Source organism: Ceratotherium simum, chromosome 33 (assembly GCF_057802395.1).
Source record: "Ceratotherium simum simum isolate JZ-2026a chromosome 33, ASM5780239v1, whole genome shotgun sequence".
Classification (NCBI taxonomy): domain Eukaryota; kingdom Metazoa; phylum Chordata; class Mammalia; order Perissodactyla; family Rhinocerotidae; genus Ceratotherium; species Ceratotherium simum.
In genome coordinates, this window is record NC_141932.1 from 13,214,263 (window position 1) to 13,229,063 (window position 14,801).

At 60.2% G+C, this 14,801-nt stretch overlaps 3 protein-coding genes across 4 annotated transcripts; 2 read left to right on the forward strand and 1 right to left on the reverse strand.

Annotated features, from left to right (window-relative positions):
* The first annotated feature begins 87 nt into the window (after positions 1 to 87).
* On the forward strand, positions 88 to 4,116 carry RPL18 (ribosomal protein L18). 2 transcript variants are annotated; one of them, XM_004440227.3, is made up of 7 exons: positions 88 to 239; positions 1,421 to 1,507; positions 1,862 to 1,969; positions 2,442 to 2,540; positions 3,091 to 3,214; positions 3,435 to 3,504; positions 3,999 to 4,116. In XM_004440227.3, exons 1-7 carry the CDS (start codon positions 237 to 239, stop codon positions 4,072 to 4,074), a joined length of 567 nt encoding a protein of 188 aa, XP_004440284.1. In that variant the 5' UTR covers positions 88 to 236; the 3' UTR covers positions 4,075 to 4,116. The 2 variants fall into 2 exon arrangements, with proteins under 2 accessions (XP_004440284.1, XP_087277556.1); XM_087421430.1 differs by lacking the exon at positions 88 to 239 and adding an exon at positions 1,034 to 1,054.
* A 64-nt stretch (positions 4,117 to 4,180) lies between these two features.
* On the forward strand, positions 4,181 to 14,603 carry SACK1E (scaffolding CK1 anchoring protein E). Its single transcript, XM_004440225.2, has 5 exons — positions 4,181 to 6,682; positions 7,643 to 7,810; positions 8,084 to 8,208; positions 11,572 to 12,016; positions 13,726 to 14,603. Exons 1-5 carry the CDS (start codon positions 6,209 to 6,211, stop codon positions 13,999 to 14,001), a joined length of 1,488 nt encoding a protein of 495 aa, XP_004440282.1. The 5' UTR covers positions 4,181 to 6,208; the 3' UTR covers positions 14,002 to 14,603.
* SPACA4 (sperm acrosome associated 4) lies at positions 9,975 to 10,498 on the reverse strand. The gene has a single exon (XM_014795312.2). It carries the CDS (start codon positions 10,353 to 10,355, stop codon positions 9,975 to 9,977), a length of 381 nt encoding a protein of 126 aa, XP_014650798.1. The 5' UTR covers positions 10,356 to 10,498.
* Positions 14,604 to 14,801: the final 198 nt, after the last annotated feature.

Below are 14,801 nucleotides of genomic sequence, written 5' to 3' on the forward strand. Positions count from 1 at the left end.
CGTGCTGGCCCTTCCCTCCCTGACGTAATGTTTGCTCCCCTCTGGAAGTTCCTCCACCCTTTTCCGGCATCTCCCATCTAGCAGGTCATCAGATTCGCCATAGAGAGGCTCGAGGCCTGGTAGAGCGCCGCGTCGCGCCCAGGTGACGTCACGTAGGCGCCACTGGCGGCAGGCTTTCCCCGCCCACCCCGAATCCTTGCTCTCTTTCCGGACCTGGCTGAGCAGGGGGCGCCATCATGGTGAGCGCGCTGTGCCGCTTTCGGGGCTCGGCCATCCGCCGCCATCCGCCGCGGTCTTGGGCTGGGGATGTGCCAGGGGGAGGCAGGGGTTCCGAGAGTGTCCGAAGGAGGCGACTGCCGCGGTGGGGAGCTATTTGGGGGGGCCCGAAGACGAGGGATGTGTCGGTCATATCAGCCTCCGGCCCGTCCTGTACTTTTCTGTTATAGCTCCCATTGAAAATTCAGGTACAAGGAGGTTAAGTGATATGACCGGGCTCACAATGCCAGGAAGTGGCGGACCCGGGATTCAGACCCCGGCGCTGGTCCCACAGCCACTCTTAACCTCTTTGCTGCCTCTACCCGGACCTGTCACTCCCCAGCCTGGAAAGTTGGGTTCTGGGGGTGTCGAGCGTCCGTTGTCCGGATTTGGGGGCCAGGCAGGTCTCCGTTCGCGTCTCAGCTCCCTTGCCCGCCTGTGATCTTGCTTTCCCGGCCTGCGCCCCAGTTGCTTCATCTCGCCGTCTGGGCCACGTACATTCTGTCTCATATCTGAGTTTGGGGAGAAATAAGTCCCGGGAAGTATTCTTCACGGGTTCTTGCATACGTTAAGGATAAATAGGAGCTATTAATGATTAAGTAGTTGTCTGCAATTCATAAGATAGTTTAGGAATATCTCAGGAAAGCAGGCAGGGGGTGTGTAGTTGAAATCATGGGCTTCTCTCAATTTTCTTCGCGCTAAAGCGGATAACTGCCTCGTGAGGTTGTTGAATTCAAGGAGATGGTGCGGGAAAGGTCGTTCTAGTATTGGTTCTGTCCAGAGTAATTTCTAGATGAAGGTTCGTTGCCATTATCATTACTTAGAGTCTGCCCTTGTTGAAACGTCTTTTGTCACCGTCTATGTGTGGGAGCAAGTTTGGGGAACTTGAATAATACTTATATTGTTGAAAAATAGCAACTTAAAGAATTAAGACGTTTTATTGAGTTAATGCGTTTCAAGGCGTTGCATGCCATGTGTTGAAAGCTCTGCATTTGGAATTAGCTCTTTCTTACACAGTGGTCATTTGAGACCCAGAGGATTTAAGTGACTTGCCCAGAGGTCTCCCAGTGGTGGGCCCGGAGATAATTAATAATTTGAGAACGTAGATGGGGTGGGGAATCTGCCAGATCACAGTTGGGTCCGTGGTCTCCCCTTCACCCCGCAGGGGGTCGACATCCGCCACAACAAGGACCGAAAGGTTCGGCGCAAGGAGCCCAAGAGCCAGGACATCTACCTAAGACTGTTGGTCAAGGTGAGGCTGGGGCCACCCCAGAACTGCAGCTTCCACAGCCTCCATTCCAGAGCCTGGGCTTCTCCCAGGGGCCTGCAGGGCAGGCTCGCATCTCTGGTTCTGGCCCTGAGCTTCTGGAAGTTCCCTGTGTTCAGCCTCTGGGCTGTATACGCTTAGGGGGTGGGGAGGGGCTTTCCTGGGTCCCTGCCAGGAGGGCCCTGGGCGGCTCTCCCTGGAGCTCAGTGGGATGGGGGAAAGCCATCGAAACCCTGCTAGCCCACACCGTCGTCTCTTTGCCCCTTCATTAGAAAGTTGGGGGGCAGGGGGAGAGTGCGTTTCTCAGGTTCTCATTCTTCCTTTCCCCGTCCCCTCCAGCTGTACAGGTTTCTGGCCAGACGAACCAACTCCACCTTCAACCAAGTAGTGCTGAAGAGGTTATTCATGAGTCGCACCAACCGGCCGCCCCTGTCCCTTTCCCGGATGGTGAGGGGCTCACGGGGCGCATAGCCAACCTGGGGAGCGGCTGGATCGTGTCTGGAGCTGGGCTCTGGGAGGGTGGGCGGGCTTGGAGCCTGGCTGTTGGCTAGTTCCCCTTACCCGGTGGTGGGCGCAGAGTCCTCAGGTTGTAGCTGAACAGCAGGGCTGTTCCACTGGCTTGGTCTCTCGGCCAGGTTTTCCTTCTCATTGTGAGGTGGAGGGGTGGTCGTAGTGGCTTCAGGTCATATAACACACACCCTAGACGTCAAAAGCCACCTGTAGGAGAGATGTGTTGAACAATCGGGAGATTTTCCCAGGCTAGACCTAAGATGAGGCCTGTGCAAGTTGGAGAGGTGTGGCATGGCTGGGTTTAGCCCTAAGGGGCACAGCTCTTGTTCCTCGGGATGCCTGACGCAGTGGGATTGGATTTAAACCCCAGAAGGGAGTTTGTTGATGTGCATCTCTTCTTCCCACAAAGATCCGGAAGATGAAGCTGCCTGGCCGGGAAAACAAAACAGCTGTGGTTGTGGGGACTATAACCGATGACGTGCGTGTCCAGGAGGTGCCCAAACTGAAGGTGAGTGGGCAGGGGCTCTGGAGCACAGGCTTCTGGTGGAGTCTTGCAGACCGGGCTCAGCCCTGCTCTGCTGTGGTGCTCTCAGGCTGGCAATGCACCCTCAGTCTCCCCCCGCCGGGTGAGGCGGCATCACACCTGTCCAGGTGGCTTTTAGGATCGAAAGGGGATTGTCATTGGTATTATTGATGGTTAGTGTCCCTGTGCAAGCCCCTTCTGGGGCCCTGTTGGCGGTGCTGGCTCTTGAACAGGCAGCCTGGGTTCAGATCTAAGTTTCTCTGCCATTTTGTCACCTCTGGACAAAGTCCTGGATCTCTAGCCTCAGTTTCCTTACACATATAATTTTAGGTTGTTGGGGTCTTAAAGGGGTTTCTAGAAGTAAGGTGGTAAGAACGGCTCTTGTGAACTCAGGAAGCTCCCTCTGATTGGTGGTGATCATGCCGAGCAGGCAGCTGGGACACCTCTGCTGGGCCAGGACAGTGGATAGTAAGTCCCAGCAACCCCTGGGTGGCCATGCAGGGGGTTCTTACCGCACCTGTCGTCTGTCCCCCAGGTGTGTGCCCTGCGTGTGAGCAGTCGTGCCCGGAGCCGCATCCTCAAGGCGGGGGGCAAGATCCTCACCTTCGACCAGCTGGCCCTGGACTCCCCGAAGGGCTGTGGCACCGTCCTGCTCTCTGGTGTGTGATGTGTAGTGGCTTCCACGGCTGCAGGGATTGGGGGCCCGGTGTGTGGGAGGTGTCTGGCGTGAGCTGTGTGCCTCCTGCAGCCTTTACTTCCCCAGGTCTGGGAGGTCAGGGACCCCCGCCCCCAATCAGCCTCAGCCCTGGAGAGCGGCTCCTTGCCGGAGGTCTGGGTGCTGGGTCCCTGCCTGATCCCCCCCTTCCCTCCCTTCCCCAGGTCCTCGCAAGGGCAGAGAGGTGTACAGGCATTTCGGCAAGGCCCCGGGAACCCCGCACAGCCACACCAAGTGAGTATCCGCAGCCCTGCTCTCTGTCCTGGACCCTCCCCCTGCAGGTCTAGGCCCTACCATGCTGCCAGCTGCTGCTGTGTCTCCCTCTAGTCCAGCCTCAGGCCTCCCTGGACTTCCCCGCCCCATCTTACCCACTTTGGCTTCGAGAGTCAGCTTAAAGCTGTGGTTCCTCGGGCTCTTGAGCTCCCTGCGCAGCCAGCGTTGACAAATGCAGGCCCTTCAGGGCTGTTGCCAGGCCTGAGCTGTGCGTCCCCGGTGGAGCCTGGGTTTCTGGTTGACACCCTCCACGGCCTGGTGCAGGCGCTGCAGCAGCCACTGCTGGCGTCTTGGCCTCCTGCACTGCCAGGCTTTCCCAGCAGCCGGCCTGATGTCACCCCCGGCGCTCTGTTAGAGCACACATGGCTCTGCTCCGAGGTCCCCGGGGTGCGAGCAGCCCCTGTCCCTGGCTCCTTCTGTAAGGAAGTTCACTCTTCACCCTTCTCTCCCCGCAGACCCTACGTGCGCTCCAAGGGCCGGAAGTTCGAGCGCGCCAGAGGCCGACGGGCCAGCCGCGGCTACAAAAACTAACCCCAGATCCTCCCTTGTTATTAAAAAGATTTTGGATGCTGACTGCTCTCTGTGTGTTATTAGGGAATGGTGGACGGGGGAGGGAGGGGATTGGAGCCTGCAGTGAGAACGCCTTTGGTTTTCTTCGGTTCAGTCCCGGGCGTTGGACGCCGCTCCCATCTCCTTGCGTCGGGGATGAGCCCCTCCCTCTGCCGGGGCGGAGCCTGAGTTCTCCAGGTCTCCGCCCTCGTGGGGCGCGCCCTCGGCGGCTGGACCTCGGTGCACCTGTTGGACCTCGCACCCCTCTACGGTCGAAGCCCCGCCTTTTCTCCCAAGAACAAGGTGTCAGGTTTTTCTGCACCTGCTTCCTCGGAGCAGTCACACCCGCCGCTATTAAAGGACCCGCGCTCCCCTCCCGGATCTTCCCGGCGCTAGGGGCCTTGGGTGGGGCCGCGGTGGGGGAGGGGGGTGCGTGGGAACTGGTGAGGCACTCTCCCTGCTCCGAAGCCTGAGTCTGGCGGGCCGCTGGCCCCTGGGCGAGCAACCCAGTGACTTGGTGCTTCCGGGACTGGGACCTTCCTGTATCCCGGGCCCCGCACCCTAGGCCTCCCCAGGGACCTGCGTCGGCCCTACCCCTGTGTTGACACAAGGGGCTGGGTTTCCCATATCCCAGGCTGAAGCCTGATGAATGCGGCAAGACGGCCAGAAGAACCGCAGAAATAAAAGCAGGAGGTCTCCGTTTCCCTGTTCTGATTCCTCAGAAAAGGCAAGACAAGGAGGAGAAGGGTATGGAAATCTGGCCGCCTTGGGGGATGGGAGGGAGAGGGAGACCTGGTTTTATTCCTCTTCTCTTTGCAGGGCTTGTGGCTGTGGTCTGGAGGAAGGGAGCCGCCTGGCTGCTGGGGCTGGAAGGAGGGGCTGCTGGTTTGCAGGGATCAGGGGTCCACAGTCCAGAGGTTGGGTCAGGAACCTCAAAGGGGCAGCTTAAGAGGGAGACAGGACACAACATAGAGCAGGCCTGTCCGGGAGAAAGTGGGCTGCCAGCTAGCAGGAAATAGTGGGATTCAGGCAGAAACCCAGACTGGGGCAGCTTGGCCAGGGAGCAGCATAGATCAGAGGGCAGCCCGAGACAACTCTGTGGCCCAGGGCACAGGCAGGGGCAGCCAGTCGGAGGAACGGCGACCAGTTCGTCGGGTCCTCAACCTAGAAGTGCTGTCAAGATCATGGGCCGGTTCCATAGTAGTGGAAACTTCTGGACAGCACATCCTCCACTGCAGCAGCCTGAGCTGGCGTGAAGGCCCGGGGAGCAGGGTCTTCAATCCACAGAGGACACTGCCCTAGTACCCCGGCTGGGGGAGAGTGATGCCCAGGCTTAGGGCCGGAGTGCATTCTTCCTAGGCTGAGACAGGAGGCGCCCAAGATGGTCAGCCAGTGAGAGCTGGTGAGCCAGCTGGGTGTTCAACTGGGCAGGCGGATACTGAGATAGTCAGTTGGAATCAATGTCTTCCAGACAGTTGAAGAGACAGCCAAAGATAGTCACTTAGACGTGCTATTGGCCAAGGGCGTACAGGCAGCCCACTCTGCCTTTATTTAGGACATTTGGGTGCTTGGAGACAGGCAGACAACCTGTTGCCTGGAGATGGTCGGGGAGTCAGCTGGACCTTTGGCCCGCTCAGGTGGGTGGTCAGCCTGACCAAGCCTGAGCCACCTGAAGGGTCGGTTGGGGCATTGTGTGGCCAGTGGGCTGGAGGTTGTCGTGTGGGGGGGAGATGAGCAGCTGATGGATCACAGAGTTGGGGACCGTGTCAGGTGGTCAGCCTGACCAACACACAGGGCCAGTCGTGGGGTCAGTCAGAGCATCAGAGACAGCTGGCGGGAAGGGCCGATGGCCAGCCACTCACGGTGGTGGCTGGAGGCTGGTGGGCTGTGGGTCTGAGCAGTGCCACACATTTGGTGGTCAGTCATTTGGCCAGTCTGATAGGACGGTGAGCCAAGGACATTGCAGGGCACCATTTGGACTTTCTCAGGGCTATTCTGGAAGACTTGCATGGCCACATAGAGTCTGCCTGTCTGGAGACCCCCAGGTGGTCAGTCCCCCAGAGACGGCCAAACCCTCAGACACCCAGCCCCACGGTCCTCCCACCTGAGCGTCCCAATGGCGGCCTCCCAGTTGGCAGCTCTGGAGGAAGTGGACTCGGGGGCCGGGGGGCTGACCCTGACCGAGGCCAGCCCTGGCTTCCCGTATTCTGAGGGCCAGCGGCTGGCGCTTGAGGCTCTGCTGAGCCAGGGTGCAGAGGCCTTCGAGGCCTGTGTGCAGCGCGAGGGGCTGCGGCCCTTCCTGAGTGGGGATGAGCTCCGGGGCCTGGCCGCAGCAGCTGAGGACTGGACAGCAGCCAAGCAGGAGCCCGGCAGGACAGCAGAGGGAGCCACCGCCGCTGATGGGGACTCAGGCAGCCTGACCTACTGGCCCGGACAGTCAGAGGAGCCGGTGCCCACGCTGCGGCTGGGCTGGCCGGAGGACCTGACCTGGAAGGGTATCACCCGGGCACAGCTGTACACCCAGCCTCCTGGCGAGGGCCACCCGCCCCTCAAGCAGCTGGTGCGCCAGGAAATCCAGGCTGCCCGCAAGGTGGGGGCCTTGGGTGCCTGGTGTCCATTCCCCAGACCCAGACAGCCCCACATGCCAGTTCTGGGACCTGGGAGTCCACACCCCCAGAACTTCTCCTCCTCCTCTTAGATATGGGATTCCCCACCCACTCCCCAGGACCTGGGTGCCCTTAGGCATCCATGCCCCTTGGACCTAACCATGACTCCCCTGGTCTGAGTCATCTGCTCCCCCCCGCCCCCACCAGGGTGGGTGTCTCTGTCCTTCCCCCAGGGAGGGCCCAGATGTCTCCCTGCAGCCCCCTGGATAGCCCGTTCTTTATTTAATAGGTTTTGTGTCTGCCAGCTCCCACAGTAAGTGCTTTACATGGGTTAACACGGGTAATCCTCATGAGGGCCTCTGTGAGATTGGGACTGATGCCCATTGAGGAGATGGGGAAACTGTCACGGGAGGTTAAGTCTCTTCCCTGTAAGTGGCCAAGCGGGGATTTGAACCAGGGCTGTCTGGCTGGTGAGTCGGGGTTCATCACCACTACCTTTTTCTGTCTGTAAGACACAGGCCCTTGGCACCCCCAGTCCCCAGAGCTGGCCCTGGGGGCCCAGGGGGTCCCCTGGCACCCAGGGTGCCCGAGGACCCAGTGTATGGTTGCCTACAGTGTGCTGCGAGGGTATCCAGCCCACTGACCCCTGGAGCAGGGCTGCCATGCAGTGTCACAGCTCAGGGGACACTGTTCACCGCTGCAGACATGTGACTTATGATGACAGTTTTCCAGCAGTTAGAGGCGGGGTCTCCACAAACGGCTGCCTTTTCCTCATTTGCATGTAGCGTGTGTCTGGGGGGTCTCCCCCTCAGCCCCCCTGAACATCCCAAGCGGTCCAGGCCTTAAACCCCCAGCCCCCAGAGCACCCATCCCCAAGGGCCCCACCCTCTGAGTGTCCCCCTGAGCCCCAGGCTCCATCCGCAGCCCCTCTCCCCGCCCCCCAGCTGGTGGCCGTGGTCATGGACGTCTTCACTGACCCAGACCTGCTTTCGGACCTGGTGGACGCCGCCACACGCCGCTGGGTGCCCGTCTACCTGCTCCTGGACCGCCAGCAGCTGCCTGCCTTCTTGACCCTGGCTCAGCAGCTGGGGGTGAACCCCTGGGCCACTGAGGTAGGGACCCCTGAGTCCTCATTCCCCAGGTGCTGGGATCCGTGGGGGCAGAGCCTTCCAAGGGGTCCTGGGTCATTGAGGTTGATGCTAGCGGAGAGGGACCCCTGAGATCTGATGCCCATGGCACTGGGGGACACGGGGGAGCTGGGGCAGACCCTTCTACAGAGTCATAGGCCACCCAGGTAGGACAAGCCTGGGGGGACCCCCGAGCCCTCAGCACTGAGCGGAGGTCTGTCGGGTCGGCTTGAGCCAGGGTGTGCCCTCCCACCCCAGAACCTGGACATCCGCGTCGTGTGGGGCTGCAGTTTCCAGAGCCGCTGGCGTCGGCACGTGAGCGGCCACGTGCGGGAGAAGTTTGTGCTACTGGACGGCGACAAGGTCATCTCAGGATCCTACAGGTGTGGCTTCCCCCTCCCCACACCCCCGGGGGTCCTGTCCCACCTCTCCCTCAGCATGCGCAAAGAGGAGTTGACTTCGCTTTCCGAGCTTCAGTCCTCATCTGTGAAATGGGTATAAACACCCTGCCCAGGAGAGGAGGGATTGTGAGGCAGAATGGGTATGGGCTTGGGGCCAGGCCTGCCCAGTGACGGCACTGGTCCTGCCACCGGCCTGTTGGGTGGCCTGGGGTGAGTCTGCATCTCTCTGACCTGTGTTTCCTCACCTGGAAAACTGGGCCCACAGTTTGTGTGTGGGAGTTTCAATCCAGGAGTTACCTGGATTGCAGTCCTGGCTCTGCTTGCATGAGTCCCTCCATCTCTCTGAGCATCTGTAAAAAAAAAATAAGAGCTAGGGGCTGGCCTGGTGGCGTAGTTGTTAAGTTCGCATGCTCCACTTTGGCTGCCCGGGGTTCGCAGGTTTGGATCCCAGGGAGGACCTACGCACCCCTTATCAAGCTGTGCTGTGGTGGTGTCCCCTATAAAGTAGAGGAAGATGGGCATGGAGGTTAGCCCACGGCTAATCTTCCTCACCAAAAAAAAAAAAAAAAAAAAGCTGGTTTGCAGACGTCCCTTAGACCAGCTCATGTCCCTTCTCTGCTCTCTTTGGGGTCCGACTGACCCTGGATCCTGGCTCCCCAACTTGTTAGCTCTGTGACACTGAGCTGGTGCCTCTCCCTTGCTCTGAACCTCAGTTTCCCTATCTGGAAAGTACAGCATCTATCTCATAGGGTCGTAGCACGCAGGGGGAAGCGAGTGGACTCTGGGCCAGACGGCCGGGTTCAACTCCTAGCTCCGCCAGTTACTAGCTGTACGACTTTGGGCAACTGACTTCACCTCTCTGTGCCTCAGTTTTCGCCTCTCCACAGCGGGGTGATATGGTTAGTGCCCCTAGAGTGAGGTTTCTCGACAGAGGTGCCACTCCCATTGGGGGCCAGGTGATTCTGTGTGGTGGGGGCTTCCCTGGGCATTGTAGGAGGCTGAACTGAATCTCCAGCCTCTACCTAGTAGATGTCGGGAGCATCCGCCTTCCCCGATCATGACAACCAAAAACGTGTCCAGACATCACCAGGTGTCTCCTGAGGGACAGAAGTGCCCAGCTGAGAACTGGTGCCCTAGACGAGTGGCTTTCAGCCTCAAGTGTGTATCAGAATCACCTGGAAGATTTGTTAAAACAGATTCCTGGGGCCCTAGCCCCATTCAGCCGGCCTGGGATGGGGCCCGAGAATTGGCATTCTAGCAAGTTCCCCGGATGCTGCTGGTCCGGGGACCACACTCTGAGAACCGCCAGCATGGAGCCTGGGATGTTTTGAAGAGAACCAACCTTCCCAGCTTTGCTTGAGGATTCAGTGAAATAACGGTGCCTGGCATATAACATAAGAAGTGCTTCATAAACATCAGCTGTTGTTTATTATTATTATTTACCATATTTCATTGACTCTAAGGGGCCACCGAGGAAAAGGAGCATCCTGATAAAATGTGAAAAGATATGCGTGTTAGAACCAACGAAATTCAGTAGCGCAGTCAAAGCCACCGAGCATGGTTCCCCACCACTGAGGATGCTGTGCCGAGCACCGGGCTCCCGGTGCACGGCCCTAGAATGGATGAAGCCAGGGCCACAAGAGGTTGTCCAGGGCCTCTGGCTGTTTAATGGGGGAAGGGGGTGGAGGCAGGGGGCACGGGGAGCAGGGAGCCGGGAGACCAGTCCCAGGCCCTGCCCTCCACGTAGGTCACAGCAAATGTCGGAGCAGCAGCAGTGTGCCCAGCGCCAGGCTGGTGGTGGCCCCCGCCGTCCGGCCGCCTGTGGGGCTGGGGGCCTCGTTACACAGCTGACCGTAGCAGCAGTTGGTGACGAGGCTGTAGGTGACGCCCATGTAGCTGACGGGCTGCTCCTTGCCGCAAGAAGTGGTCTGCACGCAGCCTTTGTTGATGATGGGGCCAACGCCTGGGGCCACCCCGTGGCCCGTGTAGCAGTCCTCGTCGTCCCCGCAGTGCATGTGGGTGCCGGGGCAGCTCGAGGAGTCGGTGATCTCACAGAAGACACAGTCCTTGGCGCCCGTCGTGCCCGGGGGCAGAGCCATCACCAGAAGCAGCAGCCAGCCGAGGACCATGGTGGCCTGGCGGTGGTGACGGTGCCCGAGCCAGGCCGTGGGCTTCTTGGGCCTCCCGGAACTGCTGAATGATGTTCCTCACGCCTGCAAGGCTTTTGTCCCTGGTTCTGGCCTCCCAGGGTCCACACTTGGAGTGTCCTCGGTTCCCGACGCTCGGCGTCCCTCTCAGGAGCTCCGTCGTGACCACAGCTCTTGAGTCCTCGGGTCTCAGAAGCTTCCCCAGGACAGAGACGAGCCAGCGGCTGCTGCTGGACAAGTCTTTGTGGAGCGGAATGGGGTGACCTCACAGACCCCTCAGGGTTCCCACTGGCTGCTCCAGGGCTGAGGTCATAGGTGGGGGGAGGGGTGTCACAATCTGAGGGGCAGGCTGGCCCGCCGACCTGCCAGGGAGCAAGGACACTGTCACCCACCAAGGTAAGGATGCTTAGAGCAACACTCGCCATCCCAGCCACGAATGTGTCCACTCTGCTCTGGGCCGGGCACGGTGTCCGCTGGGGCGTAAGACACACAGCCCATGGTGAGCCCGCCTTTCAGATGGGCAGACCGAGGCTGGGGAAGGGAAAGCAACATGTCCAAGGTCCCCTGAGCCAGGATTAGAGCCCAGGCTCATTTAATTCCCAAGAGGGCATTTACTGAGCGCCTGCTGTATGCAAGACCAGTGGTAGATGCTTTAAATAACCAATGTGACAAGAGGAATCCTAAGGGCACTGCTCCCCACAGCTCGCACGGGCTGGGCACCATGTGGGGAGCTCGACCCATGTTCTCTCATTCGAATCTTCCTACATTTTAGTGAGGAAACTGAGGCACGGAGCAGGCACATAGCAAGTGCTTAATAAGTGGCAGTCATGATAGGAAGCAGCTGAGTCTGCAAGCAGCCCCTGTGGATGTCAGAAAGCAAATCCTGTTTCTTTCTAGAGGGGGAAACTGAGGCCTCCCTTGGTGAGGCCAGGGCAGAGCCCAGGTTTAAACTCAAGTCTGATTCCAGGTGATAATGGAAGTGTCTTAACTCATGTTGTCCACGGGAGACCCGGCTTTACCTACCCTTTGGGGTAGGTACTTTGATGGTTCCTATCCCACAGAGGGGGATGTTGAGGCCAGAGAGGTTGCAGGACTTGCCTGAGGTCACACAGCCTGCCCTGGGACCAGGTTAGGGACTGGTGATGGGGGCCAGGCTGGGCCTCTGGGGCTTCCTGAGCCCTCACTCCATGCCTCCCAGCTTCACGTGGAGCGACTCACGCCTGCACCGTGGTCTGGTGACCCTGCTCACCGGCGAGATCGCCGACGCCTTCAGCCGCGAGTTCCGGACACTGTACGCGGCCTCCTGGCCGCTCCCGCCTGCGCCCACCCCGAGCCCCTGTGTCGGCGCCCTGGGGAAGCTGCCACTGGTCCACAGCTCACACCACGTGGCCCGCCGCCGCTCCGTGGCCCCCGTGTTGGCCCCGCTGCCTGCTGGCCCGCTGGCCCAACGTCTGGCTGCCTGCCGCGTCTCGGAGGGGGACAGGCAGGAGGCCCCGGCCGTCGTGGGGCCGGCGCTTAGCGACATCCTGAGGAGCGTACAGCGTGCCCGGACCCCCAGCGGCCCCCCGGCCCGGCCCAGCCGCTCCCTGTGGGACCTGAGTCGCCTGTCCCAGCTGTCGGGCTCCAGTGACGGCGATAATGAGGTGAGACCTGGTGGCTGGCCTGAGAGGGAACAGAATAGCTGGAAGAGGATGGACGCAGCCGAGGCCCAGAAAGGGGAAGGCGCTCGCCCAAGGTCACACAGTGGGGCGGCAGCGTCCCTGCAGTGAACACTCAGAGCAGGAAGTGTTTTCTGAAGGCCTACTATGTCCCTGGCCCAGGCCAGGAGGGGGAAGCAATGCTGCTCACCTGAGTTCATAATTGCATTGTCCATTTCCTGTAGCCCTACTGTGTGCCAGGCAGGGGAGTGCTGGGGGGCACAGGGCAGAGACCCCGTGAGCCCTGGGTGGGGATCCCGACATGATACGCCAATGTGAGGGCTGGGGGGCAGGGTGGAGATTCGCCTTCTCTGAGCCTCAGTGTTCTCATCTAGCAAATGGGCAAGGAATGGTCCCCATTCTCAGTAGTGTGGTCAGGAAGAGGAGTCAATGAGGGTGGAATGAAATAGAATAATCATCATTACAATAAATTCCCCCGTGGAATTTATCTTTATTTATTTCACGACATCCTCATCTAAGTCAGTGAAGCAATACTCACCATGCTCGTTTCTACCGATGGGGAAGCCGCGGCTCAGAAAGGTTAAGCAACTTGCCCAAGGTCAAAACAACGATCTTTTGAGGGCGCCTTGCCAGGCACCAGGCCCCGCAGCAAGCACTTTGACAGAAGTGGTTAAATTTAACCTTTGCCACAACTCCGTGTGGTGGATGTTATTACAGCGCTCCACCTGCCCATTTGACAGATGGGGAAACTGAGGTACCAGGGAGGGACTGGCAACCCTGGTTGCCTCTCAGGCCGGGCTTTTAAGGGCTCTGCTTGCTGGCTTCCTGGATTCGTGTGTCACCGGGGTGTTGGCGAGGGGTTTAGGGGAGCTCCGAGGGGTCTCCGCCCCTCCCCCCAGCTGTTAGACACTGGGGTTCCAATAGAACCGTCCCAGTTCTCTGGGAGACCCCGGCATGGCCTCGGTGTCCTCAACTGTAAAGTGGGCTGTCGAGAGGGTAAGAGCAGAGCCATGTAGGAGAAGCACGTGGATGTGCCCGGGATGCAGGCAGACTTGGGGTACATCCCTCTGTGAGCTGTGCCCCCTCTCAGCCTCAGTTTCCCCATCTGCTGAGTGGGAGCTAGAGGCCCATCCCAAGGGTGAGAGAGAAATGTCCCAGGAATTGCCTCCCCCGTCCCGTCACTGAAGGGGAGGAGGGGGATGGGCAGGGCAGGGGCAAGGTCCTCGCCTCACCTGGTCCCGGGCCGCCCTCACCCAGCATCACCTCCCTTGGCAAATATTTGCTCCCCCCAGGCAGCTGCCAGCTGCTTCCTGTTTCTCCCCAGCTGCAAAGCTGCAGGGGTCCCAGCCCTCCCCGCTCACTTCCCTCCTGTGGTTCTGGAGGCTCAGAGGCCTTCTCACCTCCCCTCAGATTGTCTCACCCCACTTCCCTCACCTCCCTCCTTTCTCGCCTTCTCCCTCATCTCATGCTTCCTCCTCCTTTACCTTCTTCCTTCCCACCTCCACCCTCCTCCTTCCCTGGACTGAGCCACTGGGAGCCTTCTCTCACCTCCTCTCCTCCCTACCTCCCTCACCTCCTCCTCCTCTCCTTCCTTCTCCCTCACCTCCTCCTCCATCCTCTTTCACCCTCCTCTCTGTCCCCTGTTTCTGGGCCCCCAGGAGCCTCCTCTCACCTCCCTCTCTTTCCCTCCACAGATCAAGAAGTCCTGGGGCCCCAAGGACACCCCAGCCAAGGCCCTGATGAGGCAGCGGGGTGCTGCAGGGAGCCCCTGGGGTGAAACAGACTCCCGTCCGCTGGCCTGGTCCCAGCCCTGGGGCGGCCCCCTGCCCCTCATCTCCGCCCGCCGCCTCCGCTATCTGTCCCCGACCCGCAGGAGGTTTGGAGAGGATGCTGCATCCAAATTCCCAGAACCCAGAGGCGTCCAGCAGCCAGACTGGGCCACCCGGGTGGGGGCCAGGGGGCGACCCTGACCGGATTGAGCTGGCCGATCCGAGGAGAGCTGGACGACTGTCACCTTGAAGCCCCCTGCCTCACGGCTGTGCCTTGGACGAGGCTTCTGGCCTCAGGGTCTGGGAAGCGGAAGGAATTTCTTTTCACTGTTCTAGAACTTGGGCAAGCTCTAGACCCCAGTGTCACAGTCTAGAAAACGGGCACAAAGTCTAGACTAGCTGGGATCCCAGGACGGCGCACTGTTCCTATTCCGGCCGGGCCAGAACTTCCCAAAGGACAGGTCTGGCTGGTGGCCCCCGTGCTGGAGTCGTGTAGGGGGAAAACGGAGAGGCCCTAGGCTTCCTGCACCCACTGTACTCAGGAGCTCTGGGTCAACTGAGCGTGGCCCAGGAGAGGCGAGAACCCAGTCTGGGGAGCAGAGCTGGATAATGAGGACCTGGAAATCGGTGGGGACACACCTGCTGGGGACGGTCAGGGCCATGGAGAGGGACCCGGCAGGCGCTGTGACTGCTTTTGTGGGCGCTAAGGGGTGAGTTGTTGGGGCTCCCGTTTGCCTCTGCTCAAAATAAAGCTGCCTCATGACAGACACCTGCATTTCCACAGCCTAGCAGGAGAGCCAGGAGTCCGGGCCCCCGGCCCCTCCTCCCCCGGCCCCTCCTCCCTCAGACCCAGGAGTCTGGGCCGCCAGACCGTCTCCTCAAGGACCCAGGAATCCGGGCCGCAGCACCCTCGCCCTGGGGGAGTCAGGTGCCCAGCGCTGGCCTCCCTGCAGCATCTTCACCTCCGGGCGGGGCTTCTGAGTCACGACCCCATTGTCGTG